This window comes from Serinus canaria, chromosome 1 (assembly GCF_022539315.1).
Source record: "Serinus canaria isolate serCan28SL12 chromosome 1, serCan2020, whole genome shotgun sequence".
NCBI classification, from domain to species: domain Eukaryota; kingdom Metazoa; phylum Chordata; class Aves; order Passeriformes; family Fringillidae; genus Serinus; species Serinus canaria.
Window position 1 is genome coordinate 87,019,464 of NC_066313.1, and position 26,848 is coordinate 87,046,311.

General features: G+C 39.3%; 1 protein-coding gene across 1 annotated transcript; it reads right to left on the reverse strand.

Moving 5' to 3' along the window:
- ST6GAL2 (ST6 beta-galactoside alpha-2,6-sialyltransferase 2) lies at positions 1-25,824 on the reverse strand. Its single transcript, XM_009085436.4, has 5 exons — positions 24,827-25,824; positions 20,820-20,917; positions 17,602-17,703; positions 16,319-16,493; positions 1-4,941 (listed from the first exon to the last, which is right to left on the reverse strand). Exons 1-5 carry the CDS (start codon positions 25,770-25,772, stop codon positions 4,673-4,675), a joined length of 1,590 nt encoding a protein of 529 aa, XP_009083684.3. The 5' UTR covers positions 25,773-25,824; the 3' UTR covers positions 1-4,672.
- Between the last annotated feature and the right edge of the window lie 1,024 nt (positions 25,825-26,848).

Sequence of the window (26,848 nt, forward strand, 5' to 3'; positions counted from 1 at the left end):
TGAAAACAAATGTTTTATTTACAGGAAAAAATCTGTACACTGTGTATACATAAAAATATACAAAATCATAATAGAAAATATAAAAAGTGTTAAAATGTATACAAACACTGCTTAAAAATGTGACTCCTGTAAAATCTTAAGGTTTGTTATTAGAGTACACATTCATTTAAAAAAATCATCATACAAAATAATTCTCAAAGCTATTAAAAAAGTACACAGTCTAAATTTGAATAGTTCATTGACTACGTATTTTAAGAGTGATGAGATGATATGAAAAAAAGTAAGGCTTTTACACAAAACTCTTATTTGAAGAACAAAATTCTGAATCTGATTGCTAAGCCAGAGAGAAGACATCTGCACTGTCAAATTTCATTAAGTGATTCATGTACCCCTGACATGGGCTACTTTAATTTCAAACAGTTGAATCAGGTATCGTCCTTGTGTGGGAGAGGACAGATGCTGGGAAAGATTCAAATAATTTTAACAGCAGGCTTCTGAATTACCTACTTCAAAGCAGGATTTCATTTAAATATGCATCAACTTTAGAGAGCATGAAGGGAAAAATAGTAACCATTTATTGTTGCAGTCAATGCATTTAATACTCCTTTCATAGTACATCTGTGTCACTGTCCAAACGGCATTTTCCATCCTTAAAAACTTCTGAAGAAAAAAAGAGATAAAAAACCCCACTATGGATTGCTCCACATGTGTTTTGAGCTCCTGTTTAATTCAGTCAGTCTCTAAAATGACTGTGCTCAGTCTGTGCAACCAGTGAGTGTAGACACTTGTCTTCACATAAAAAAGAACTCTTTTGGTTTTTCTAACTTTGGCAAGAGATCTACAGCAACAAGTTCAGAATTCAGATGTCTTCACCAAAGGAAATGTCTTTACCAAAGACAAGAAATGCTTAAATTAAATTTGTACAGAGCATATTAGAGTGTTTATATCACCCGTCTCTCTCTCCAAAGGTTCATCATGGTAATTTCACTGAATTTACCAGAGTTTCTACAGCATAAAATGGCACAACAAGGTAAAAAAAGATGTAGTAGTTTAATCCAAGGACTGACTGAGCTATGAGTTTATGCTGAGGTAACCTTTAAAACTGTAGAAGAATGGAACAAAATAATGATTTTTTTTTCTAGTAAAAAGATTTTGGCTCAAAATGAGGCAAAATATTTCGTAATTTTTTCTTGATTAAACAAAATAATACCTTGATTTAACCATCCAAAACTGAATGCATAAAATAACAGAGCACCGCAAGTCAGAAAGTTACAGAATTCACAGTGGGGAAAGAAGAGCATAATCAAATTCAGCATAAACTCAGTGCATTTCCTTAAACTGCTGCTGTGTTTCTGGTTTGTTCCAGTTAACTTTAACTGTTGTCCACAGCACCAGGGCACAGAAATGAGGCTTGATAGTGTTTGAAGGCAACTTGTTCCTACTTGTCAGTAAAATTCCATAAATTTAAAGCCTACAAGTGCAAAGGGAGCTCAGGGGCCCAATGGCAGAGGCAATTTCTTGGCTAATGATGCACCCTGAGATGCACCAGGTTTGTGCAAACCTCTCTTGTGTAAGTGCTGTCCCACTCTGTTAGTGTGGGACAGACACATGGGAGAGCTATGAAGCCATGCCTGTACCTTTTCTCCAAAAAGTCTCATTATCTTGGTGAAAAAATACACCTCCTTTCACATTGCTCCATTTAACATGCATCTAAACCCTGCACTCTCATCCATTATTTTTAGAAGAGCTGTGGTTCAAGTGTTGTTACATGTTGACTGCTTTAAATTTACTGAATGTGGTTCTTTTCAAACATTTCTCTGCCCTCAGAAGGGATGGGGAAATGCCCATGAATTCAAAAACACTCAGAGGGCTCTTATAAAAGCCTGAGTTCCAATGCCACAGAGAGTAAGAAGTGGTGAGAGGAGGACCTCTGCAGGTCCTCTATGTTTCCCCTTAATTTCTGCCCCTTCCCCCTTGCAGCAAGTGGACAGGAGCCCTCAATTAGCAGATCAAACACACTTGCACTTGTGCCAGAATTTGAAAGAGGACAAGACAAGGTAGGAGAGAAAATGCTCTTTAAACAACCACAATGTGTTTGAGCAGGCAGACCAGTAAATCATCACAGTGGATACCAGTGTTAGAAAGCCATTCCAGGCTCATTTTTTAAAGGTGGCATCACAGGTTGGTCTTCCAGGTTTGCAGCACAGCTCTGAAGCATCTTCTGAGGTGATGGTGCTGTAACAACTGCATTTGCACTCATGGAAGGAGGACTGACTGCCATATAAAGAAGGATATGGCAAAGAAACAATTTTGGCTGCAAGGGCTTGAGTGTGCAGTCCAGTAAATTAAAAATATACAGCTCATTTTATAATATCTCGGACCTGGTTCTGCATTGGTATATAAATGATGTACTGAGTAGGTATGCTTAGCACTTGTTACATGAAATGTTGTAATTTGCCTTGTTCTGAATAAGCAACAGTTATGTTGAAAAATTATTGAGAGAATAAATAATACTACACAATCCTGCTGTGGGTGGTTGAGCAATGCAGTTAGTATTTTTCTTCTTTGTGAAAATTGAAATTAGAAGTTAGTAGCTGAAGGCCAGTCAAAGTGATTTTTTTTTTCTTTTTGGAACTCTAGTAGTTCCTGCTTATTGAAAAGTAGCATATTCACTAGTCTTAGATAGCTAAACTCCCTTCCTTTACAGTTATGTCATAGCTAACCCAGGGTACAGCAGAGAGAGACATATTTGATCACACTGTTCAGACTGCTTATGTTTTGCAAACAGGGTACCAAACATATGGAAAAATAGATTAGTTCTGTGTAGGCTATCTATCCTCCATGCATTTAAATAAGAATGTTATTACCTTCAAGAATAAAAGTTGCCACCACACATAACATAGAAAAGAAATCGGTATGTAATACATCCAGAGTCCAAGCCTAGTGTGAGTAAAACTTATTGATTTTGATATGTACCAAAATGCATTATGGACATAACTATCCATACAACACAGAAGCACAGTTATTAGATCATCTACACATGATTTCTGTCAACAAGAAGAATCTTAAGATCATCATAAAACCCAAAAAAGAAGGCTAAGTCCTATGTAAGACATTTGTTCTTCATTTTGAGGAAGGAAAATAATCCTTTCAAAAGATCCTTCCAATACTGCTTCCCAAAGAGCTGGGCAAGAGAAAAAGGATTTTGTGATTATTCTTACATTAAAATTGAAGGTGAAATAATCATTAATGTTGTTTACTTTTCTTTGCCTTTCTGGCAAAAGGCTTTTTGCTTAAGTCAAAACACAAAAACCACTTTCCATCATAACCAGTCAGCTATTCTTTTCAATGTCCCTTTGAGTTGTCTGCTTTTTTTACTGGACGGACATGAGTAGGATATAGCTGTGCTTTTGTGTACACATATTCCTGCTGAACTTACTCTAAAAGAAAACGTACAGTCAGGTGGGAAAAAAACCAAACCAAAAAACTGATAAAACCACTCTAGACCATTAACTTTTAGAATTGCCTTAAAGAATATTGTTCTTGTGTGTTATGAATGAAAATATCAAGCCACCTCCATATGCAATCTGTTGTCAGTTTTTTTGCAGGCATTACAGCTTTTGGGGGTTATAGTCTTTCAAGCATTAAGTAAAAAATGGTGATATCATCTTCTTTTGTCAGAAAACTTCTCCTTTCTGAACAGCAAGAACTTGTGAACAAGTGACTTTGATTCAGATACCAATGAAACACCTAAAAATAATGTCGGTATTCCTGAATGCTATCTTTGTTGACAAGTGGCGAGCCCCTCTATGCTTCCTTTTCAGTGTATTGGGTGAATGCTGCACAGCCTCCCTTGGCTTTCTCTGGATCTTTTGTATCTGGGCAGACTGGGGGAAGGCACCATTTCCATCTCACACCTTCCTGATAGTCCATTCAGGGAGAGTTTTTCTTCCTAATTGGGTTACAAATATGTTCTTTTTTCTCTAAAGAAATGGTTTCTCTCTTCCCTCTTCAGTCAGTGTGAGCATGGGAGATGGGCATCCAAAGCCACATCCAGTAGTTTAACAGGTTTAGCTGTGTACAGCCATCTCTGACTGCATTTGCTTCAGGGCTGCCCTAAACCCCTGTTCAGCTGGAGGCCTAGAACTGAGCCTGTGTAGGAACAGGCATTCAAATCTGCTCTAGTGAATGACTGCACAGCTTGGAGTAGCAATTACTTCATTCTGGGAGAGTGTGAAAATCCCGTGGAGCCACGGGAAATGCTGCATTGTTCAACTGGCCACTCTGTACATACATGAACAACAGAGGCTGTTTCACAATGCCAGGTTTGACAGTTAAATAAATTCATTTTAAAAAACTTACAGCCTAGCATATGTGGCATGAGACCACTGACAAATTCTGACAGTCACACCAACAATGATATGTTATATTTCTGCCTAAGTATGTCCTTTGCACCTTCATGAACTAAGCTTTTACTTTTATTCTGTGACTATTTGCAAAGCAGTAATAAATACTCAGGCTCAGAAAAGAAGTATTTCTCATGCCTGCTACTTAATTACAATTTATAGACTCAAGACTAGATTGGTCTAAGATATATTTTTTCAAGTATTCTCTTCTTGTTTATAGTACGACAGTAGTACCTTATTGCACATTGTTTCTGAAAGATTTCCTTCTACAAGTGTGGGAAATTACTTCGTTTGGGGCACTTGACAGCTTTGAACCCTGGCAAAATGACTTTTCCCTTCCTATACAGATCATCCTGCAAACCTTTGTTCATCCTCTGCACCAGGAGCTTCTCGTAGAGCAGTGGATGGTAGGCTCCTAGGGTGCAAGCTGCATCGTAGTAGAGTTCATGGTAGTGGCACAGGTCGGTCTGTCGCACCGAAGGGATGTACTCGTACACGTGCACTTCATTACACATGGACATCATGATCAGGATACCTGCAACAAGAGGTGAAAACAAAAGTGAACACCAGCTTTCACTTTTCTTGCAGAAATTTCCCTGCACTCATCCAATCTATTTTTTCTTTCCTTCTTTTCTTTGCTGTGGCACACCTTAAACATTCTGTAAAATCATTAAGTTTAGCAATTTTTCCTTTTATTTGAGCAGCTTTCACTTGTTCCTGATACATAAAGATTGTGATCTCTGTAGAGTCAGTAGGGTAGGATAACAGTCATAAAGAAAGAGTGGAAAGCCTGTCAAGAACTCGCATATCACCATCATCCTCCTGAGTGAGAAGACTGCTCTTTCCCACTTCCCTCCATTAACTCTATGGACTGTCCACAAAACATTCCTCATAAGAATCCTTGAAACATCTCCACCTTATTGCAATGTCGGTCTTTCTTAGTCTGAAATGGAACCAATTCCACTTTGCTCATCCACTTGCTTCTCTATAAGCAGCCAGACTTGGCCAAACACATGCAGAGAGGCATATAAAGAAACATCACCCATGAAGTGGTGGCACAGAAGCCCACAGCTTCAGACAAGTCTCATGGAGAGACACCAGAGACGAATTCCTACTCAAAGCAGTGCTGTCATAAGGAAAAGCCCCTCACAACTTCCTTGCTCAGCAAGGAGAAATTCACAAAATGCCAATCCATTTTTTTCTGCCACATGCCAATGGCACACTATCATCAGCACCATCTTTATAGCTATGAAACAAGAGAAATATTGCTGTTGCAGCTGCACATTTTCAGATGGACTAATACCAGATAATGGTCAACAACATTGCCTAAACTACAATACTTTCACATCAATCACAGCTCCTGGAAGATTTTTCTGTTTCACAGAGCCACGCAAAAGGAAAGTGACATGAAGTAAGTTTTGGATGCCATTTAATTTTTTTTAAGATTTCACTTAGAAAATAAATGTGTGTAGAAAATGTACTGAGGCACTTGTAGAATTACTGGTATCCCTATCTGTGGAATAGGATTGTCAGCTCTCAGGGGAGGTAGATGTGTAACTCTGCTCACTTGGCACTTACAGATGAGAAGTGATGTAACTGTTGTTTGGGGCTTTTTTCTGAACAACAGCTTTGGCATCATCAAAGGTGATTTGGGTAGATCTCAGAAGTGAAATGAATTAACATAAAAAATATTTTTGTTTCTTAATTAAGAAAAGCCATTTTCTGAAGTTCACTTTACCATTTGGGAAGGCAGGGATTTCAATTACTTCCTAATGAAAAGAACCCTATGTTCTCCCTGCTGTGTATCATTAGATTATCAAAATGACTTTTCCCTGCCTGATGTGTGAGGTAACTGAAAACCAATTACTTCTGTGATTAAATGTTTTATCATAAATTAAAGGTTCTGAAAATATTCTATAATTTTTCTACAGCTTTACACTTTACAGAATCTACAGTGTTAGAAAAGCTAAGTATATCAATTCTGAAAATCTCAAATTTGAGTGAACTTTAGTCTTAAGCAGCAAGAAACACATATTCATGGTGAAAAAATATTTAATCTCTATTTGAAAAAAAAGTGCAATCTTAATAAACCAAGTTTCCTTGCATTGAAGGTGTTATAGAGATGCTCTGAACCATACCCTGCCAAGCAGCTATATCTAGAATTGTTTGGTTTTTTGTTGTTTTAGTTTTACAAATGCTTTCGCCAGCTTTTCCACTGCGAACCTCCTTCCTCCACTGATGGAGAGCCCACCTACCATTCCAAGGTAACCGTTATCCAGCTGGATCAGAGGGCAGACGGTGGGAACGTGTGCAATAATGAACCACATCCAGAAACAGACAGTAAAATGACTTCTCTCCTGTGCCCAGAGACAACTTCAAAAGCTATACCAGCACCATCTTAGAAAAACTGGCTCTGATGGAAAATACAAGCCTTAACCAAAGTGTGTTTTATTATTTCACTGCCACATTACCAAGCTAGCTCTACAAGTAATAAAGGAAGTTGCCATTTGGTGGGATTGAAAAACTGTCAAGAAAAAAAATTGTGACTCCCTAATAACAGAAAATTAGCCACTTAGCTCCAAATATGGTTCAACCATGACTAAATTTTAAGCAGTATCATTGACTTTCCTGTAAATCAATTAATGGAGGACTTCGAAGTGGTAGAGTTTTACCTTCTAGTCATCAGTGGTTCAGTGTCCTCCAGAATCAACCAAAAAGGTACTCTGGGCTATTTAATTTAGCTTCTTACTTTTCCTGCCTGGATTAATCCAGACCATTTCTTGGGATTTCAGTCTAGGTTGCTCATAAATAACCATAGCTTCTACTTTTTCTCATGCTGGACAACGATGTTTGGCAGGAGGAAAGACACTGACTTGGCAGACTATTTTTTGAGTGGTAACCGCTAAGTTATAGCACATTCTTGTGTTGAAGTCTGAAAGATGAGCTACAACAACAAGTAGAGATTACCACACACAGAACCATCCCTGTGCTAGAGGCTTATCTGTCCTGGAGGAACCAGGAGGACTCCTGAAACTTCCAGGCCTTGTTTACATGTCCAATGCTCAAACCCTAGTCTGGCTAAAAATGGTGGTCAGTGCCAGGCTGTTCTTTTAGCACCTCTAACACTACAGACCTCCACCCCATGGGACCAACAGTGTGGTACAACCAGGACTTCCATCCAAACCTTCTGTGGGTGAGATGCAGGATAACACATGAACCTGAGGAGGTAGGGCTCTCTACTTTGCTGGCAGAGCCCCCAGATTCTCCCTTGAAATTCTCTGCTGTTCTTCACTGCATTAAAAAAAAAAAAACAAAAAAAAACCAAAAAAAAAAAAACAAACAAACAAAAAAAACCAACACCAAAACAAAAAACCAAGGGGACGGAGAAGGAAGAATAAAAAAAAACATGTTCTTTTTGGAAAGGAAGCTATCTTTTTCGTACAGCCCTCTATGAAACAGAGAAGAAATGGTTTAATTTCTGTCTCATGCCTTGGAGTATGTGAAACCACTCCACAGGGGACAGTCCTAGTGTTATAGAGCCATTACTGCAAACTCAGTTTACAAAAAATGTTCATTGAACATTTTTAAAAGAATAGCAGTAATTCAGACCACTAGGACAATTACATCAGTCCATGTACTACGATATATTCAGGTTTTATTCTATGTTTTTTCTAATGCCATGTGTCTAGGTTGTTTTTCCTAAGTCCCTAAAACAGCACTGCCAACAGAGCTCCCTGGACTACAGGTCTCACATTCCATCCCATGTTTTTTCATACCACTCTTTAACTCCGTTCCTCTCTTTGCTTGGTTTTAACATTGCAGGGAGCTACTGACATCTTTATCCAGCAGATATAACTGTGCCAAGCTGTCTATATTTTCATCTACCTTCCCTTCTCCATTTAGCTTCAGTGGTATTATACATTTTTTAAATCACCAATTGCTTTGTGCCACTTACATGACCCCCAAAATAGTTTTTACATTTTGTTTGAACAATAATGTTTTGGTTGCAGTCTCAAAGCTAAAGAAGAGGAATGTGCCTAACTGCTTTCAGATTCCATCTTGGTTCCATTAACTCATTTTGCTCTCCTGTCTATTCTGAGAAGTATCACATTGCTTCCCAATTGTTAACTTTACACATTCTGTCTGTATTACTGCTTTCTAAGTTTCTCTTTTGTGGCTGAATTTCCTGGCATTTTCTCCCTCATCTGTAGTGCCAAAGTATGCCTTGTTTCTGCCCTATCCCCGTACTGCCCTCTGAGTATGTCTTTATACTTAGTTCTTTTGTCTGTGTACTTTTCACATCCCTGCCCAATTCAACATTATCCGCATCGACTTTGTTCCATATCTCAACACTCCTCCAGGATTATCAGTATGAATGAAAACCTCATTGTTTGATAGCCTGTAAGGTGAAGAATTTCCATATGATACACTTCAATATTTGTCTTTGGTAACAGTCCTTGCAACAATTTTCAGGTCAACGCACAATTATTATATATATATAAAACAGCACAGACTGTCTTACACGTGACCTAAGGAGCTATTAATAAACAGGATGGGACAGTCTTTGTCCCAACACAACACAGAGTTGATGCAGTAAGAATTATTAATACAGTAAGAATTAATCTTACTGAGCTGTTCATGCCCATCTCTGACCTTGCTGGTTTAAAGCACTCTTCACAGACTATGCAGGAGACAGGTATTTCTAGGGCAAAACTCATCTGACTTACTTTAGGTGTCTCCTTTAGGATGTGTTGAATTGTTCACTGATAGAGAACTGTCCTTTTAGTGTTGTTTCTCTCCACTGACTAGAAACCAAAATTAAGAGTCTGGCACTTGGCTATCAAGAACCTTCTCCTCTACTCTCCTCAGTAAGTAGCTTTTGGAGCATCCTGAAAAATAATATAATATTTTGTGCTTCTTTTCCAGAAGCACAATGAGAAGAAATAAAAACAAGGCAGGATCAATTGTCCCCCGGTGCAGTTACCCACACCTGAGATAGGTAGCACAGTCTGCTTTGCTGTCAGCAGAAGAAAGTGGGCACTTTTGGGAAGCAGTGCATGTCTAAAGGATCATACAAGCCATTCCCCAGAAGCTCCTGCCTTTTATTCTGTTGGCTGTAGGGGAAGCCTGGGAAGCAGCATGAATAGCTGCACTCCCAGTATGGAATGAAAATTTCCTATGTTGAGGACAATTTGGGGCTCACGGTAATATTTAAGAGGTCTAATAATTCTGAGAGTGACTAACACAAATACAGACCTGCACTGGAAACAGCTGAAGTCAGGAAGCACAAATCCTGCTCTCTGACTGACCCAGACATGGACCATACAGATATGGCAAATTTATGTGCAAGGATTAATCCTTGCTGAAGGGAGATGTGGGGTTTTTTTCCAGCATTCATAAACACTAAGGTACTGAAATGGGAGTAAAAACAGAGAATTACAAAGTATTTAGGGAAGGCCAGTAGACATGCACAACTTGAGAAAACATAAAACCTGAAAAGAAAAGCCTATAGGCTGTCTATAGCATCTAAATAGAAAAAAGATTTTTAGATCTTAGATATCTTATCCATGTTTCATATTAGTGAAAAGGTCAGGGTATCCAGCCTGATTTTAGTTTTGACAAGATAACTGGTGCTACCAGACATTCAAAATCACAACCAAAGATAATTCTGCATAGGCCACTCTAATCTAATTCTAATAGCCTTGCTTGATTTTTCAAAGTCCCATTTGGATTACAATTGTAAAACTGGAAAAATTCAAAATAATTCTGCCTGTTTTGTGGTAGAACATTCAAAGAAGGTGTGCTTTGTCAATGTTTTATAGTTGAATGGCAATGTTAGTGAACACCCAACTGAACATTTTAAAAAAAGAAAGGAAAAAAAAGAATTGTGACCATAGAATACTCTTTTAAAATATTATAAAAAATATTATTCCAAAGAAATTATATGTTTGTCAGAGAAACAGTCAAATGCAACTTTGTTATAACAGTGCAATTGTAGATGCAAAAACAGTATTACATTTTTTGAAATATAATATATTAGTGTTTCAAAATTCTTAGAAAAGTGTGTTATTTCTTCTTGTCATTTTGGTTAAGATCAAGTGGAATGCAGTAATTTCATTTTTTCCTATTTGGCAGATACCTTTGGTATTAGGAAGTGTTGGGTATAGTTTAAACTCAGTCCAAATGACACAAATAAACCTAGCTTTTACAATCTGCACTGAGAACATTTAAACTAGAATTATATGAAGATTTAATTCCTTGCATGGATGGTTTTTACAAATGAACGTGTTCTATGGATTCTAATCATAAGGAGAAAATGTTTTTTCATTTGTTCTTGGCAATTTGAATAATTCCAAAGGTTTTGATATTCCAACATGAATATTGTATGGTACAATTAAGCATTGTGGTTAGCACGCTAATTTAAAAAAGAATGTGTTCTAGTTTACAAATAAATAAAATACAGTTTAATATATCTGAATCAACAGATGCTGTATGAAAGCATCTAGAATTACAAGTGTAACTCCAACATTCATCAAGAACACAGAATCATTATAACATAATGCAAGAGATGCTGAAAACATTTAAATACACATAATCTGATTCATTCCCATAATGTATCATTTCACACACATCGTAAATTCAGTTACAGAAAATAATTTAGCTGAATATACTAGTAATTTTGTGTATTTGAAAGCATTAAAAACAAGCATAAAGCATTTAGAAGGCATAGTCTTCTATATGATAGTCTACTACTATAGTCTCTCTTGACTGGATTGCAGATACCACAGGAAACTCCTTCAAACTGGACCAAATGTGCCTCAGTTATTCTTTGGTACATGCAGTAAAAGTAGCTCTGGCTTTTTAAAACACTTTGTTTCTTAAAAAAGGTTCTCTTACCTCTGTTTAGTTCATGAACTATGTGAAAAATATTAACCACAAGAAAAACAAATTATTTATCAAAGAATTGTCACCAAACGGCCCTGTGCCTAAGCTTAATAATTTGTGCAATACTTGTCATCTTTGATGTATGGATACTAGCATTACATAGTAGACCTTGAAAATTACATATTTATAACCTGGTGAATGCAAAAAGCTCTACATTAATCACAATAATATATTCTGTAATATTAGCATGGACTGGAAAATACTGATCAGTAATATAATGTAATTCTAAATGTATTGTTTAATTTTGTGTGATACACTATAATAATAATTTTTTCCTGTGATTTAAGAGGAGAGTTTGCTCTTTTATGTCTCCATTTTGAGAAGTGGGAGATACTCAAATTTCAGTGGGCTTTTTATTAGAGTAAGAATAATTTGAAGCTTATGTATTGGAGGTATTATTTATTTGTGGGCTAATACTTGAACAACACTGAGCTGGCAAGAGTGAGCACTATTCTGTTCCTGCACCAACTGCTGTTAAAGCAACTGAATAACAGCAACAAAGGCAACTCTGAATATGTCCAGTTGTTTCTTTCAGTTCATGAAAGTGCATTTTTTTCTAAGCAGGGCTGGAGATCAGCTGTGTACTGATATACAACACGCTCTCCAAAGCTGTTTTAAATTTAAGTTCTTAGTCATACAATAACTTGCTAATGTTGCAGCATATTGATAACCTTGCTTGTACTATTATCTTGATGCATGCAAATGAAAATTAAAATAATGTTATCGACTATTACTGATGCATAATTGTTAAAACTGCAATGTCAGCTGTAAAGCCTCAAACAACATTACCCTCCTCCCAACAATAAAGTAATCTGGGCTTAGTTATTTTGTGTTCAGTGGACTGTATGTTATACTAAAATTTCTAGCACATATCAAAACTACCACCTACACAGACAACCTAAAATGTAAGAATCTACACAGGTCATGTTTTGACTGAAAACAAACAAACAAAAAAATGCAGTCACAGCTTTCAGCTAGCTTTTAAAAAGATAAAAGTCACTGCTCTCTAACAATACATAAATGTGAATTTCAATTAAAGTCACCTCTGAAGAGGTAAATCAGCAAAGTGTACTGATGAACTATGGTAAGTAGGAATTTATAGAAAATCCACTAAGTAAACAGTGGATAGGGCCAAAATCTCCACAGAAAAGCCTTTATATGATCTTGACATTATTAAAAAGTTCTCAGAATTTCCAAATGCTAATGTACCATCCTATCCAATGAGCACAGAATGCTGCTCTTGGGAAACTCTGCAGTTTTACTCATGGCCTTCAGATGACAAAAATTTAAGGATGGTATAGGCTGTTTACATTGGCTACCAAAGAGGGTACAGGAACAGTCAGTTCTTACAGCAGAATGGTAACAGTAGAGACTGACACTTTATATACTGTCAGATTCAATTAAAAACTGAGCTTTGATATGTACAGAAAGAAGTTCACATTTCACAGTGAAAGACTTATTAACAGGAAGTGAGAGGTGACTTCTTTTGCAAAAGGTAGGGCAAATCCTTCCCTAGTAACAGTACTAATTTAGGATTTGCCAGTGGAATCCAAGTCTGAGGTTTGGTGGTTGGATGCTTATATATCTTCCAGGAAATATGGCACAAATCCAAGTCCAAGACGAGATGTAAACCTATCAGTACTCATTTAGCAAACTGATTTTCAGCCAAATGTGAACCAACAACTTTAACTGTGAAAAGCCACCATGAAAATTGCCTAATGCTAATGCAGGATGATGGGAATACTGCGCAGAAATTTGTTTGGAAGTGTGAAGGCAGCAGCTGCAAAAGCAATGCAAAAATATGAAGGAAGGGCTACTCAAAGCTCTTACAAAGATTAGACTAGGAAGACAAAGAAATGGTTTATGGTGAGGAGAGAAATTAGCTAAGCTATGACATGTCACATAAGGCAGAGTTATAAGCCAGCTAAAGTCCATGCTGGTGTCACAGGAAACAAATGAAAAGAGACTCCCAGATTAAAATCAAAAGGTTGGTTTACCCTGTTGGACCTTAACCCACACATCCCCCCCCCTGCCCCAACCAATCCTGCTCTTCTCATGCTCTCATTTCCCCTCCACAGCTGGGACACACCCTGTGCTTCCCTCATCCAGCCACCAGCTGTCAAATGCTACTGCCTCTCCTGAGCAACACGGAGTGGTGCAGAGCTGATGTAGCAAGGTTTGAAGGAGGCAGGGGGTCCAGGCAGAGTTTATGCAGATATAGGGCAGCCCATACCCCAAAGGAAGAGCAAAACCATTGTTTTCCCTGGCTCCCAGGCAGCGAAAAGAACAGGGGAGAAGTTCTACCTCTTCTCTCTCTCTCATTCCTCTAAAGTCAAAGCACATGAGAGACTACCTCTTCCCCACTGGCTCCCTTTCTGAGAGATTTAATAATATTGTGACTTAAGCACTGTAATACAGTTATTAACAATGTTGAAGGATTCCCCTTGACATAAGTCACTGTGGAAGGATGCTGACTCATTGCAGCAGAACACCTTGAGGACACATTCCACCAACATCCTCCCTTTGGCAAGATTCAGTTTCTTATAAATAGTGCTAAGCAGCAGGAATATATACAATTGTCAGGAGAAAAATGTAATTACTGAAGAAACAGTGTAAGACCATGCTAAAACATTCTTGACATTTGTGAAAAGAAACATTCTGATGTTTCCATGTTTTAATTTATTTTGTAAATTGGGCCTAATGGAAGCTAAATGCTTGAAACAAAAGCGCCTCACTTGACTAAGAACCATTTTTGTAACCTTTTCTGTATGATTAGAATCATCATGGTTCTTGCTAGAAATTGCTCAGATTCAGGGATGTATATCTCTGTTAAAATTCATACCCCCTATTTAACAACAGCCTATTTCCTTCACATTGCTGTTTTAAGCACAGTGGCATTTAGTAGTGTGGTAATTTAATAAATTATTTTCTCTTCTTGAAATTAAGACACTCATATTTTATGATGGCCATCACTTACTCAATCTTTCCACTAATTCTATAGGAAATAATTTTATAGATTTCATAAGATCAGGTAGCAGCTCAGTATTCAGCATACCTCTTTCATACAGGTACACTAGTTGTGTCTGCCAGCTTCAGTTCCAACAGGATTATTTGCTTCATGAGTGATTGAGAGATACCTGCACTGAAGACCAACATGACTTTCAGCTTTCTGCCAAGCTGCATTATATTTTTTTGTGCTTTATCTTACCCTTTATGCCCCTGACAATATGCATTTGCTGTTTCTGTGCTACCTCTGTATTTAGATTATGTTACATGTGCAATGCATAGACATTAATTTGATAAGGTTATCAGAACAGGAAGACTCTCCCTAAAAAATATTTAAAATACATCTATCAGAACAGTAGCTAGTTATGAAATGGGGTGGATATGACATCCAATAAGCTCATCTTAATACCTTGTTTCTTTAAAGTTAGTAACAGCACACCAAAAGCACTGCTCCTTGGAAAAGAACAATTAAATAAAATTCCCACTTGAGAAGAAGGCAAATTTGCATCTGTACACAGAATATATTTTTCTGTACAGCTTTTGTTGATAAATTTTGCTTGTTTAATGGTTTATATTTTCAAAGCTTTCTCTGCTTGAAGGATATTTTTTTGTCACTAACATTTAGACTTGGGATTGAAGATTGCTGTTCTATTCTCATAGTGAAATTAATTCCAATTCTTCAAAGAAAGCTTTTGAAGTGTTTTTTATGCATCGTGGAAGTACAGATTGACAGCACAATGATCCTCTTCAATATTCTTACAATCAGCAGCTGTTAACCTATTTTTATCAACAACTTCATTGCTGCAAGAAACACTTTTGCAAAATGCAGCTGCTGAGATCATTCCACATGAACTGTCTTCTCCCTGTGAATTTTTACAAGCAGGTTCCAAAAAACCTCACTTCAAGAAGTAACCAACTGCCAAGGCCCCCTCCAACAATACACCAGGCATCCTTTACCTTCCACTTATGTTCCAGGTATGCACAACCCACTCAAGGCATAGATGGGCATCTCCCAGAAACCTCTGTATTCTCCCTCTGGGAGCTTCTGCACCCTCTCTAAGGCCTTTGGTGTGCTCCAAGGTGACCTAGGATGCCACTGCTGCATAGAGAACCCAAGATAAATGCTCAAAACTGGCTTTCCCATATCAGATGCAATCTCAGGTGTCTTTGCTTTCAGATTCAAATACAAAGAAAAAAAACCCAAACCATTTACTGACTGCAGCAAATACCTAGATCAATATCACAATGTCAGTGAGGAAAGGATGGAGTTTCCAAAGTGGAAGATGGTATTTGAAGCTCTACTGCCCTCTGAGTCTAGAAGCATAAGCCAGGATGACCCTGACTCAGCCTTGCCACTCTGCCTTCCTGCATCCTGTCCACACTCAGGACCTGCTGTACATCAGATAAGTTGTTCTGCTGTATGAATTGTGGGCAGAGTGCCAAATTATCCCCCCAAATATACTAAGGAAGGACCAAAAAATACAGTGAAACTCTATTGCTTCCAGTGAAGAAGAGAAGTGCTCAGACAGAGCACTAGAAGCCCTTGGCCTATGTAGGGAATACAGCTCAGCCTGCCATTGATTTCATCCTGTCTACATGATCTGCCATCTGCTTTCATTTGTTGTCTAAGGATTCTCTGCTTTATCATCCCAATGAGGAACTTCAGAATTGACAAGGTCCTCAAAAGATATATTACTGTGGAATAATACGAATTTCCCATGTTTTGATATATGCATGTTTTATAGATATGGTAGACATAATATGGATGTGGAGGGCAAGAAAGCAGAACATCAAATTCACTCAGCTATTTTCTAGTTCTCATACTGTGTGTTTTTGCTAGTCACTGTTTCTGTGCAGAGCACACAGTACACATTTATGGACTCGATCCTCATGCAGTGTATACGTTTGAAATTTTTTTTTTAATCTAACATGTCTACTGGGACCATCTTTGGTACACCTACCAATAAACCCTGAAGAAGGAGGGTTGGGCTGTATCTTCTCTTTAGTGTTCTCCTGAATGATGTCCCAGAGCTGCCATATAAACTTTGGATGGAGGATGTAGAATGGCTGGGTTGGATTCTTCCTGCGATGCTGTACGTAGGGAGTGAACAGATTGTAGTCTGGCTTCTTATACCACTGGGAGGAAAGAAGTCACACGTTTTTTAACAGTAAGAAACATGTTTTGAACACTGCATGTACAATAGCATAAACTGGCTTCATTTGGGTTTTGCAGAACAGAAGCAAAGGCGACAAAGCTGCCTGCACTGTTGTATGCTTCTGCTAGAAAGACATTCCTCACTCTAAGCTATTCTGCTTCTTCTCTTCATACAGAAACTCCCAATAAGTAATTGACTGCTGTGGGATGAGCCAAGACCATTTTTCCCCTCACAGATCCACATTAAAGAAGAGGTTCAAAGAGCTTTGACATGGTATCTGGGCCTGGGGGTGAAATCTTCCTGTGAAAGCGTCCCTGTCCCTGACGGAGGCAGCAGCAGCAGCTGTGACGCAGGGCGATGGCAGCCTGCGTGGGAGCAGGCAGCCTCTGGCATCTGTTGCTAAGGCAGTTCAGCAGATGAAGGCTTACTTTCTACTCTGCAGCCTGCTCAGCTCTGAGCTCCCTGTGCCAAAAGCCATCAGATCAACTTGTCTGCTGGAGCTGCAGCAACAGCCAAAGTAGAGACTCCCCCAGTGACAAGCAGATGGACGTCTGCTGCTCTCAGTCAGGGGGTGGACAGCAGGGCACAGATGGCTGTGGGACAGTGGACATAAAGGAGTGCTGGTGGGGAGGAGGCCTGAGAAATGGGGAAGGCACCCAGAGAGACTTTCACTAGGATGTTATATTTTGTTTGGGAAGGCAGAAGGGGAAGATGGGGAAAAATTGATGCAGTTTTTCACCTTTCCTGATAAAACCTACTTCTGAAATCTAGCGATGTTCCCTCCTTGGCAAACACACAGAAAACTCACTGTTATGTGAAAACAGCAACGTGTTATCAAACAAATGCCACCATTCATCTATCCTAGCATCTCAGAACAGTCCCTTCCAGTATAATTGCTGGCTACTAAAAAAGTTTTTGACCAATAAACCAATTTTGACCAATTCCTATAGACATAGCATTCTCCACTCAGATACAGACAAAACCTGGGGCTCATGGTGAAAAGGGAGAACCAGGAGACTAAAGCAGTAAATTAATTTTCTCCATTACTTTCAAATAATTGGGAAGAAAGGTCTAAGTGGATATCTTACCACGTTCAGATTTGCAGAGTAGGGAGCAGGATCCCAGGCTACTAAGATAACATCTTTATACAAGGAGCTGTCAACAAAGTGATGGTTTGGATTGGTGAGAATCTGCAAACACAAATGCAAAGAATTCCACAGCATTAAAAGCAAGTGGGATACAAAAAAAAGGCAAACCCTTCTCTCAAGTGAACAGCTCTACCCACGCTGCTGTTTGTTATGCTTCAGTTCTGGTTGATTTTAAGCATCTTGTTTTGTTAAAAAAATATACAAAAAAAGCTTAGCCATAAACAGCACTCATAATGGTCTGAAGTAGCAGTATGCTGAATTGCTCTCCATCTGTGAGGGATGTGACGGTACCACTTGAGATGCTGTGTTATTGTGTATCAACATTACTGAGTACTCTGGAACTTGAAAGTGAAACGGTATTTCAGATCACCTGTGGGATCCCCTTGGACACAAAGCAGCTTTCTTTGAAGGGCTACAGCCCCCAAGGGTACTGTCTTTCTCTACCAGCCACCTTTTTCATGGTTTTCTCATTTTAACAGAAAGTCAGTGTCACTTCAATCAAAAAAATGCAAATTAACCATGACTGTACAAACTGGAATACCTAGAGAAACAATTCCAACAGCAGGCATGTTACAGGGCTATTTTTGAAGGAATTGTCATTTTGCTCTAATCTACTGCTCTCATATAACTCCTTCCTGAACCTCCCAGTACTTTGTCTGATCATCCCAGCACACTGGAAGTCTACTCCTCACTCCTGCTAGCTCACCCCTTCCAGAACCCTCCATGTCTAACTAGATCTCTTTGATTCCTGGCGCATCCAATGCCAGGCAGTTCAGCATTGATCAAAACAGCATGAATTTTCTTCCAGCTGTTAAAATAATCAACATTCCAGACAAATAAATTCATAATAATTTTCATTTCCCTTTAGGATCCAATGAGCCATATTTAATTATGCATATTTTTCTTCAGAAAAATAATATTGTTGCCATAGCAATATTCTTCCTACCATAAACTTTGAGTTTAATGATTTCCATCAGCTTTCTACAGTAAGAACAGAATTAGTCATGCTGCTATCAGCATCCCCAACTTAATTTCTCAGAACAATTTTCACTTCAGAATGTAAACACCTTTTTTGAGTATACAGAGCAAATAGACCAAAAGGCCAAGATTTTAAAAGCTTGGTTCCACACTTACCACACAAAGGAGCTCTTACTTGCCTTCCACTTAACAAGAGTCCTCTGGAGGTTCTGTCCACATCAATTTCACTTTCAGAGAGTCTGCATTATTACCTATGAATTTTTGCTGCAATAACAGTATCTATTAATGCTGTTATTGCAGCCAGTGCACAGGCTTCCTTCATGTCCTTTGGGCTTTCACAGTGGAGAATATGAAGGAAGAAGGGGCCACAGCAGCCTTGTCATCAAGTGAATGCCAGAGTTTCCAACAGCGAGGAGGGGAGGGGGGTCACAAAACCAGTACAGGTAATCCAGCTACAGTACAGGTAGGGAAAGCAACTTCCATCAGGTGGCCTGTGCGGATTTCACTCTCAGAGAGGGCAAGGCTAATTTCTCACCAGGTGGACAGACCACCATGGAGGGCTTCTAACCTCTTTAAAGGAGCACAAAGGTGGTGGGAATACAAACAAGCCCTGTGAGGAAGCCATGAGAACTGACCCAGCCAGAATTTTGCTCTCTGTTTTCTTGAGAGGTCTTATGGGGAGCAAGCCTTACACAGTGCAGAAGAGAAGACCACAGGACCCTCCCTCCATTACCATCCCAGTGGGAATGTACTGCAGCAGCTCTGGGAGCCAGAAGACCCCAGTCTGCCCTGCATGGGGAGTAGCTAATTTAACCACAATCTCTCTGAATTCACTGGGGAGCTAAAAAGCTCAGATCACTCCCTGAGAACATTTCTCTCTTCTACAGGAAGCCTACTGAATCTAGTAAACTATAAAGAGTTTCTAAACCTTTATCCTTGCCCAGTTCAGGAGTTCAGGCATGGTCAATGTCAGGACATTTTGGCTAACAGTAAAATGGAGAATCATCAAAGAAAAGGGAAAAAACCAACAAAACCAAAAAAAGTAAAATAAAATACATGAAAATCCATGTTCCCTGATACACCGATTACAACACTTAAGGCAGAATAAGATATTTCTGCTTTCTTCTTGCAAACAAAAGAAAGGGGGCATATTTAACCCAAATCACTTCAAAGATCTAGTCTGTTCTGCAGCCTCACAAATAGCTACAAAATGAATGTGAAGAGAACAACAGTGAATAGTCCTACTTTTGATGGCAAAGAACATGAACTTATTCACATAAAGAAAACACCCACCAAGAAAACACTTAGCATGGGCAGCCACTCAAAGCAAAAGAAAAAATGAACTCAAAAAAAATTACAGTAACTGAAAATTTTGCTATCCTTCAACAAAAATCAATATGCAGAGCATACTACATGGTCAACCATACTCCTGGTGTTGACTCATTTCAGTATGTCATAAAATTTCACAGAAATTATGTTGCTGATTTTTTGTCTGCATTTCATAAAGAGCAAAGAGGTTTGGTTTGCCCAAGACAGGAATTCAGGCAATTGCATTTTTGAACTTGAAAAACTAATTTCAACCATAAGGTGTCACTGTAGCTCAAGTCACAATTATTTATTTACACCCATACACAGAAAATCCCATTTTCTCTCGTTTCCATTCAGATGACAAACTCACCTGATGTATAATACCCAGTACATACTAAAGTTTTTTACTAGTTCTTTCCAGATTTTTAAACCATGATGACTTGCCTAGTGTTACACAACCCAGTTCCCATTTCTTTTGCCTTCCAGCGAGGAAATAATTGGGGAACTGGAAAATATGAGAAAACAGCTTTGGAATCACCACAGCCTGAGCTCTATGAAAATCCTGCAGGCAATGGCTTCTCCAGGAGGTCAAGGTCTTCTGTAACAGCTCTCTGGCATCCTGCAGAGTCTTTACAGATTAGTTCACATGAGAAACTTTACAAACTGGTTCTCTGAAGCGAGGCTATCGAGCCACTCCACGCTGACAGCAGTGCCAACATCCCTGTAAGGGGAAACTTTCACCTTCTCTGCATGACAACTGTTGAATCACTACCTGCTTCCCATACCACCCAACACTTTTTCAGAGGTTATTAACTTGCTGTCATATTCCACAGAAGAGACATTCACTTGAACTCTGAAAAGGAAGATCTTACCTGAGAATTAATGATCCTCATGGTTGTTTTATTGCCAACATCTTTTTCATAGCCACGTGTTGGAGCAGAATTAAATCTTAAAACAGCATCATGAGAATCTAGAAGCACAAATGAGGGGGTAACTCTTTTTTCTTAATATACAGAACAGTAAGATAAAACCAGTTATCTAAACTAATACAAAGCTTACACATTTGTCCTAATCTGGGTGTTCTAAGGATGATGAATATTCTGCTATGCACAAACTAAAATCCTCTTGCATCTGCCATATGTTATTAACATAAAAGCCCACTGGGAAAAAGTTCAGATTCATCTATTAATTTAGCATGCAATACTAAAATACTTCTCTTAATTGGATAGACTTATTGTGGGAAGACTATTAGTACACCCAGTAAATACAACTGCTCACTACTTCTATCACAAAATTTACAGAGAATTACTCCATGCAAAAGCATGTAAACTGCAAGGATATCTAATTGCAGATTTGAATGAACAACAATGCTTAACTATAAGCTTGTGTTTCACAGTATTTTATAATACCTGAAAATCTCAGACTACCCTAAATCTACAAATCATACATTCTCAAGCTCAGTACAAATCTTAAAGAGCCTCTGTATGGAAGCCAGCCCACACATCTGCTCACACAAAGAAACCTCAGGATCCCTTGGTAGCAGAGATCTAACAGAGCTGAACTGTCAAAGTTACTCCACAAGCAGTTGACCTTGGAGTCATGGAGAAGAGAAAGAAGCTCTAGGTCAAGTATGGGTCAAGGGCAGACACCACATGCAAGCCTCCATTGGATAAGAGATAATCACCCTCACTGAGCTTCTTTTAAGGGGATCTCAAAGCCCAAAAGGTGTGAAGGAGAGCAAGACATTTTATCCACTGTCTAGAAACAATGGCCCCCTCTGGTAGCCGATATTTGGTGGGTTTTTATCCCTTCTATCCATAGAACCTGAGAATATGAAATGCCCTCACCCACAGGTAGTCTGCATAGCTGTTTGTCTCTAGTCATTTAAAATGAGTTCTCTGTAGCTCAAAACTGGAAGAGGCAGAAGTCTCCAAAGATAACCAACATCCCTCAATGGAGTCTTGGCTCGCTCCTATCAAACTGGGATCTTTCATCTTTTCCCTCCTTTCCTCTGCACTTGTTGTACTCCACACAAGGAAACACAGAGCAGCATGCAGCCTGCAGTCTGATCTCTGACACACATGTTAGCATTAATATGTCATGTCTGAAAAGATGAACCTAAGGAGTGGAAGTATATTCTGTGTCCCCATGCAGGGACAGCCCTAGCCTCAACACCCAGACTTCATCTACCAAGTATCTTGATTGTGCAGGAACTAAAGAAAATTAATAGAATCTGCAGGTACTTCACATAACTGGAGAAGGAAAAGAAAAGAAAAACACAAGCTTGTGGTAATGACTTTAAGAACATAAATTTGGAACCGTGACTGACAACTTTTAGACAATCTGTTGACTGAGAACTGGATTATGAAATGGGAATTGTATGATTTGCACCTTAATTGAGAGACAGTGTGATGCATTTCCAACAACACTCATGCTGGTTATTCATATACAGATGAAAAACTTCTTCTTTGCCAAAAATAGCTGGTTTTAAATAAACTGATTTTAATCTTAGTATGTGTTTGCAGATAAGCATTTTAATGACCAAAAAAAGTCTGAGGTTTGATCACAGATCCCTGTTACTTCCTGTGATGCCAAAGTAATTGGTTCTCTCAATTAATAGCATGAACACGATGGGAGTGTTTGCTAGACTTGCACAGTATTTCCATGCCTACTTTCATTTAAAAACAGTCAGAGGGGTGGGGGAGAGGAGGGCAAAAGGCAGAACACAAATTAACATTTTTGCTTGTGTTTCTAATAGGAACACAGAAGAGGGAGCTAAAGGCCTATAAAGAGAAATGTCCTTCTTTACTTCTTTCATAGGCATTTTTTTCTTTCTTGGGAGAATAAACCATAGAATCACAGAATGGTTTGGGTGGGGAGGGACCTTTAAGACCATCTAGTTCCAACCAGCCTGCCATAGTCAGGGACATTTCCACTAGACCAGATTGCTCAGAGCTCCATCCAACTTGGCCTTAAACACTTCCAGGGATAGGGCATCCACAATTTCTCTGGACACTCTGTTCCAGGGCTTCACCACCCTCACTGTAAAGAGTTTCTTCCTAACATTTAATCTAAGCCTCCTCTCTTTTAGCTTAAAATCGTCCTCCTTTGTCTACTATTGCTGTTAGCAGTCACTTGGCCTCCCACAGTCTGGGCCAAACCCTCTCTTCAGTCACTGGTATCTTCCCTGAGAGAGTTTTATAAAAAACCTTCTCTGATTCCTGGTGCCCCAACATCTCCTGGCACAAAATGTATGAGATCTGAAAATCCTATGTGGGCTTTTTCCAACCCAATCTTCCACCCTTTAGGTGGCATCAGATGACAATTTCCCATTTAAATCCAAAGTTCTTCTGTAGGAAATGACCTAAGCTTCTGTGCCCAGAAGCTTCCTAAGAAAATGGGTACACAGAGGAGCAAGCAGGCCCCAGGTGCCATGTCAAGCACCCAAGTCCATGCCTGGGCTGCACCTGAGTGTGCAAATATAACTTGAAGCATGCCGTAATATGTGATTATGTAAATATGTTACAATGTGCTATGGAGTCTACAGTACAGCACTAGTCCATACTGGTGTAAACTGGTTTTACTGGAGAACTGAAAGAAGATTCTGTTGCAGTCAAAGATAACACGCTGGAGAAGGTAGGAACTGCTAAGCTTTTTCACCCCAAAGATTTCTACATCAGTGAGGCTTCCAATAGAATTAGGGGTTACCCAGGTGTGATTTTAGCTGCAGGCTAGCTGGGCACCTCTGCTGTGCTGGAAGCCTATGGCAGGAGTTTGATAATCCTAGAAGCTCCAACATATCCCAGAGATTTAAAGAAAACCTATCTGTGTCAAAGAGATGACAGAGAGTGATGAGGCAAGTATTGGGATGTGAAGTCCTGGAAGATGGGGAGGATTAATGAGTGAACATCAAAAGGTTTTTTATAGAGAGCTGAAGGAGATAACTCTTCTTGTTTCAGAAACAAGTTCTGAAACCTTTCATCCTTCTTTCAACACTCTTAGCATACTGCACATGTACTACTAAAATGAAGAACTACTGAGACATTAACACAGCAATATTTGAAAAGAAAAAGTAGAAGTGACCTGGATTCGTTTTATGGTCCCACCATCCTTTTCTGAATAGCTACTACAAAACTCCCACCTCGAGGTGGGGGATTCTGAGTGACACTGACATCTCAGCACACCTGTAACCTCACTGACTCAGTGTAGCAATGGGAAAACAATGGGAGAACACGCTTGAACTCATTTAAATTCAGTCTCAGAAAAGAGGCCAGGGGACATAATCTCAGTGCATGAAGCTACTCAAGGGTCTGAATTCTTTATCTCTGTGAACTCTAAACTAGTGAGAGATGAAGAGGACACTCTACTGCTCTTTGACATGGAGACAAATGTCTGGGAACAGACATACAATAGCAATTTCTCATGAGCTACTGCAAAATAAAGACCAGCATAACACAGCTTTACAGAATAAAACCTGAACATAGCCCTAATCAGCTGAAGAAATAAACACATGTTGCACACAAATGTTGAATATGGCAGATCTGATGAAAGCAGTTCTGCCTCCCTACTACAAGCTGTAATATGATAAAAAAGCATCATTGTTTTCTTTAAATTAGATTATGACTTCAGTCCTGATTTTCCTTTCAGTTATATTGTTCTGAAAGTGAACAGCCTCACTGAAGTCCATTAGTTTACATTCCTGCAACTCTAGTGAGAGAGAACAACCAGACTTTACAGATCTGTGCTTGAGAAGCATGAAACTTTTGAAATTTAAACATGAAGACACACATATACATATATATACACATACATATATATATATATACACATATATATATATATATATATACACACACACAAATAGATGCATTTCACCCACCTATTTCATCCCCTAGAGAGGAGTTCAGTATTGCACCAGCAGACATAACTACTGCACAGCTCCCAAAGCCATGTGTATATAATTTGACCAGTGGAATTTGGGGAACGTGCTTTTCCCATCCAAGAGTGGAGAAGGGAGCCTCCTTGCCATCTATTGTTTTCACATTCACTCTTTCTTTTAGCTCACAGAATAGCTGGTCTCCTGTCAACTTGGAGTTTCGTTTCCCCTTGAACCGCACCCCATGCTTATTGGTACTCAAATAATCTTTCATCGCCTTCTGCAGTCGAGGGTTTAGCATCTTGGAAGAGACATCCCCTTTCCAAAGCTTGTAAAGAAAGGATTTCGACATTGTGGAATACAGCCCATCCCAGTCATCAGATTCATCAAGCATCTGGCCTCTCCTATGCTTTGTGCTCCTTCTCCTCATTCTTCTCTGATGGCTCCAGCTGTTCTGTAAAATATTTCCTTTTGGATTATTCACATCAACCGAAATGAACTTTTCTATCTCTTGAAGGTGGTTGTGGGACTGAGGCTGACCAGCAGCAAATAAATAATCATCATTCACTTGGTAGAAAGCACTTTTTGATTTTCTTCCTAACTGGGGTGGAAAAAACTCATCTTCATTTCTAAAGGCCTCTTCCAATACAGTCCATTTCTTAGAATTTCCAGTCCCCGATTTAAAAGTACCTAGGAGATCTTCATTAAGAAGTACTTCATTCCCATCAATGGTTTCAGAGAATGATGGGTCATGAATGGCTCCCATGATGACTCTCTGCTTGCCCTGAAGGGGCAGAAGTCTCTTAGTTTCAATGTAAGAAAAGGAACTTGGAACTGGTTCAGCAGTGTTGCTATCTGTAAAATAGATGAATATCACCAAGAAAAGCAGGCCCCATGCAAAGATACCAAAAAGCATGAGTTGTTTCCATTGCTTCAAGTTCGGTTTCATGGCAATGCCTTTACCAGCTCCTCTGTGCCTTGAAGTATTGGTGAAGAAAAATGAAACCTGTGGAGAACATCAAATGCTATTAAAAATCATTCGAAAACAAAACCAACTCAGAAATATCTTAACACATACTGATAGATGGTGCAGAATTAATCTCCAGGCAGTAGCACCAAGGATTCAGTAGCAGAAACGAACTCCAGATCCCGCAGACACTGTAGGAGTGACACGCTTTGGCCGTAACCACACCATGACAGCTGCTAGCTACAAAAGAAGCTGGTGGCCAGTTTCTACAGTAACACTGGATCCTGCCTTCAGGGAGATCCTGTGCCTGCCTGCTTCTGCTGTACCCAGCGTAGCATTAAGAGAGCAAAAGCAAAGCCCATGCCTGGCTGCATGCACAGTGGGTGCAACAGAAGCTGTCCTCTCTCTACCACTAAAAGTCCTTACGCAGGGAAACTGTGAGCAAGCCTGTCTCCAAAGGGACCAGGCAGGGAGCCCAAGCTCTATGTTGCAGCCTTCCTCTGCCCACAGCCTGGAAAGGATGGTGTTCTGTGCACATCATCAGGGGGTGAAGGGTAGAGCATCACACAAATGGGTCAGAGGGGAACCTCTTCCTCTGCTGGTATGAACTGGCACAGCCCCAGTTGCTACATCATTTCTTGCCTGGTATCAGACCTGAATAAGAACAACTCCTGTACCTCTGCTACGGATGCTGCATGCACACTGAAGTGGCATGAAGGAGTTGTACACATCAAGGTGCCAGAGGTTTAGATTTTCCAAAAAGGAGAATGGCTGGCACAACTATCTAAACACATTCATTTAAGATAAGATTGAGATTTACATAAAGGCGGTGGGTAGAGAATGTCAGACCTAGTCCTGGAAATATGTGCCCTACTAATACCTGGGGGTTTTGGACAGCTTGTGCATTAGTGGAGGGATGTATGGTCCAAATGAAACAAAGTCTGACTGAGGGGGCTGTGTTCCAAGGAAAATACATACCACATTGCTAGACCATCGAGCACACTATGCCCTTACACGAACTCACTTGCTTAATCAAGTGGTGTGACTATCAGTTGCAA

Excerpts from the sequence above, each read along its gene's own strand:
- ST6GAL2 (XM_009085436.4), bottom strand. The coding sequence starts at position 25,772 with ATGAAACCGAACTTGAAGCAATGGAAACAACTCATGCTTTTTGGTATC. Across the intron at positions 20,918-24,826 it reads CTCTCTAGGGGATGAAATAG|ATTCTCATGATGCTGTTTTA; the intron begins GTGGGTGAAATG and ends TTGTGCTTCTAG. Across the intron at positions 4,942-16,318 it reads TCCTTCTTCAGGGTTTATTG|GTATCCTGATCATGATGTCC; the intron begins GTAGGTGTACCA and ends CTCTTGTTGCAG.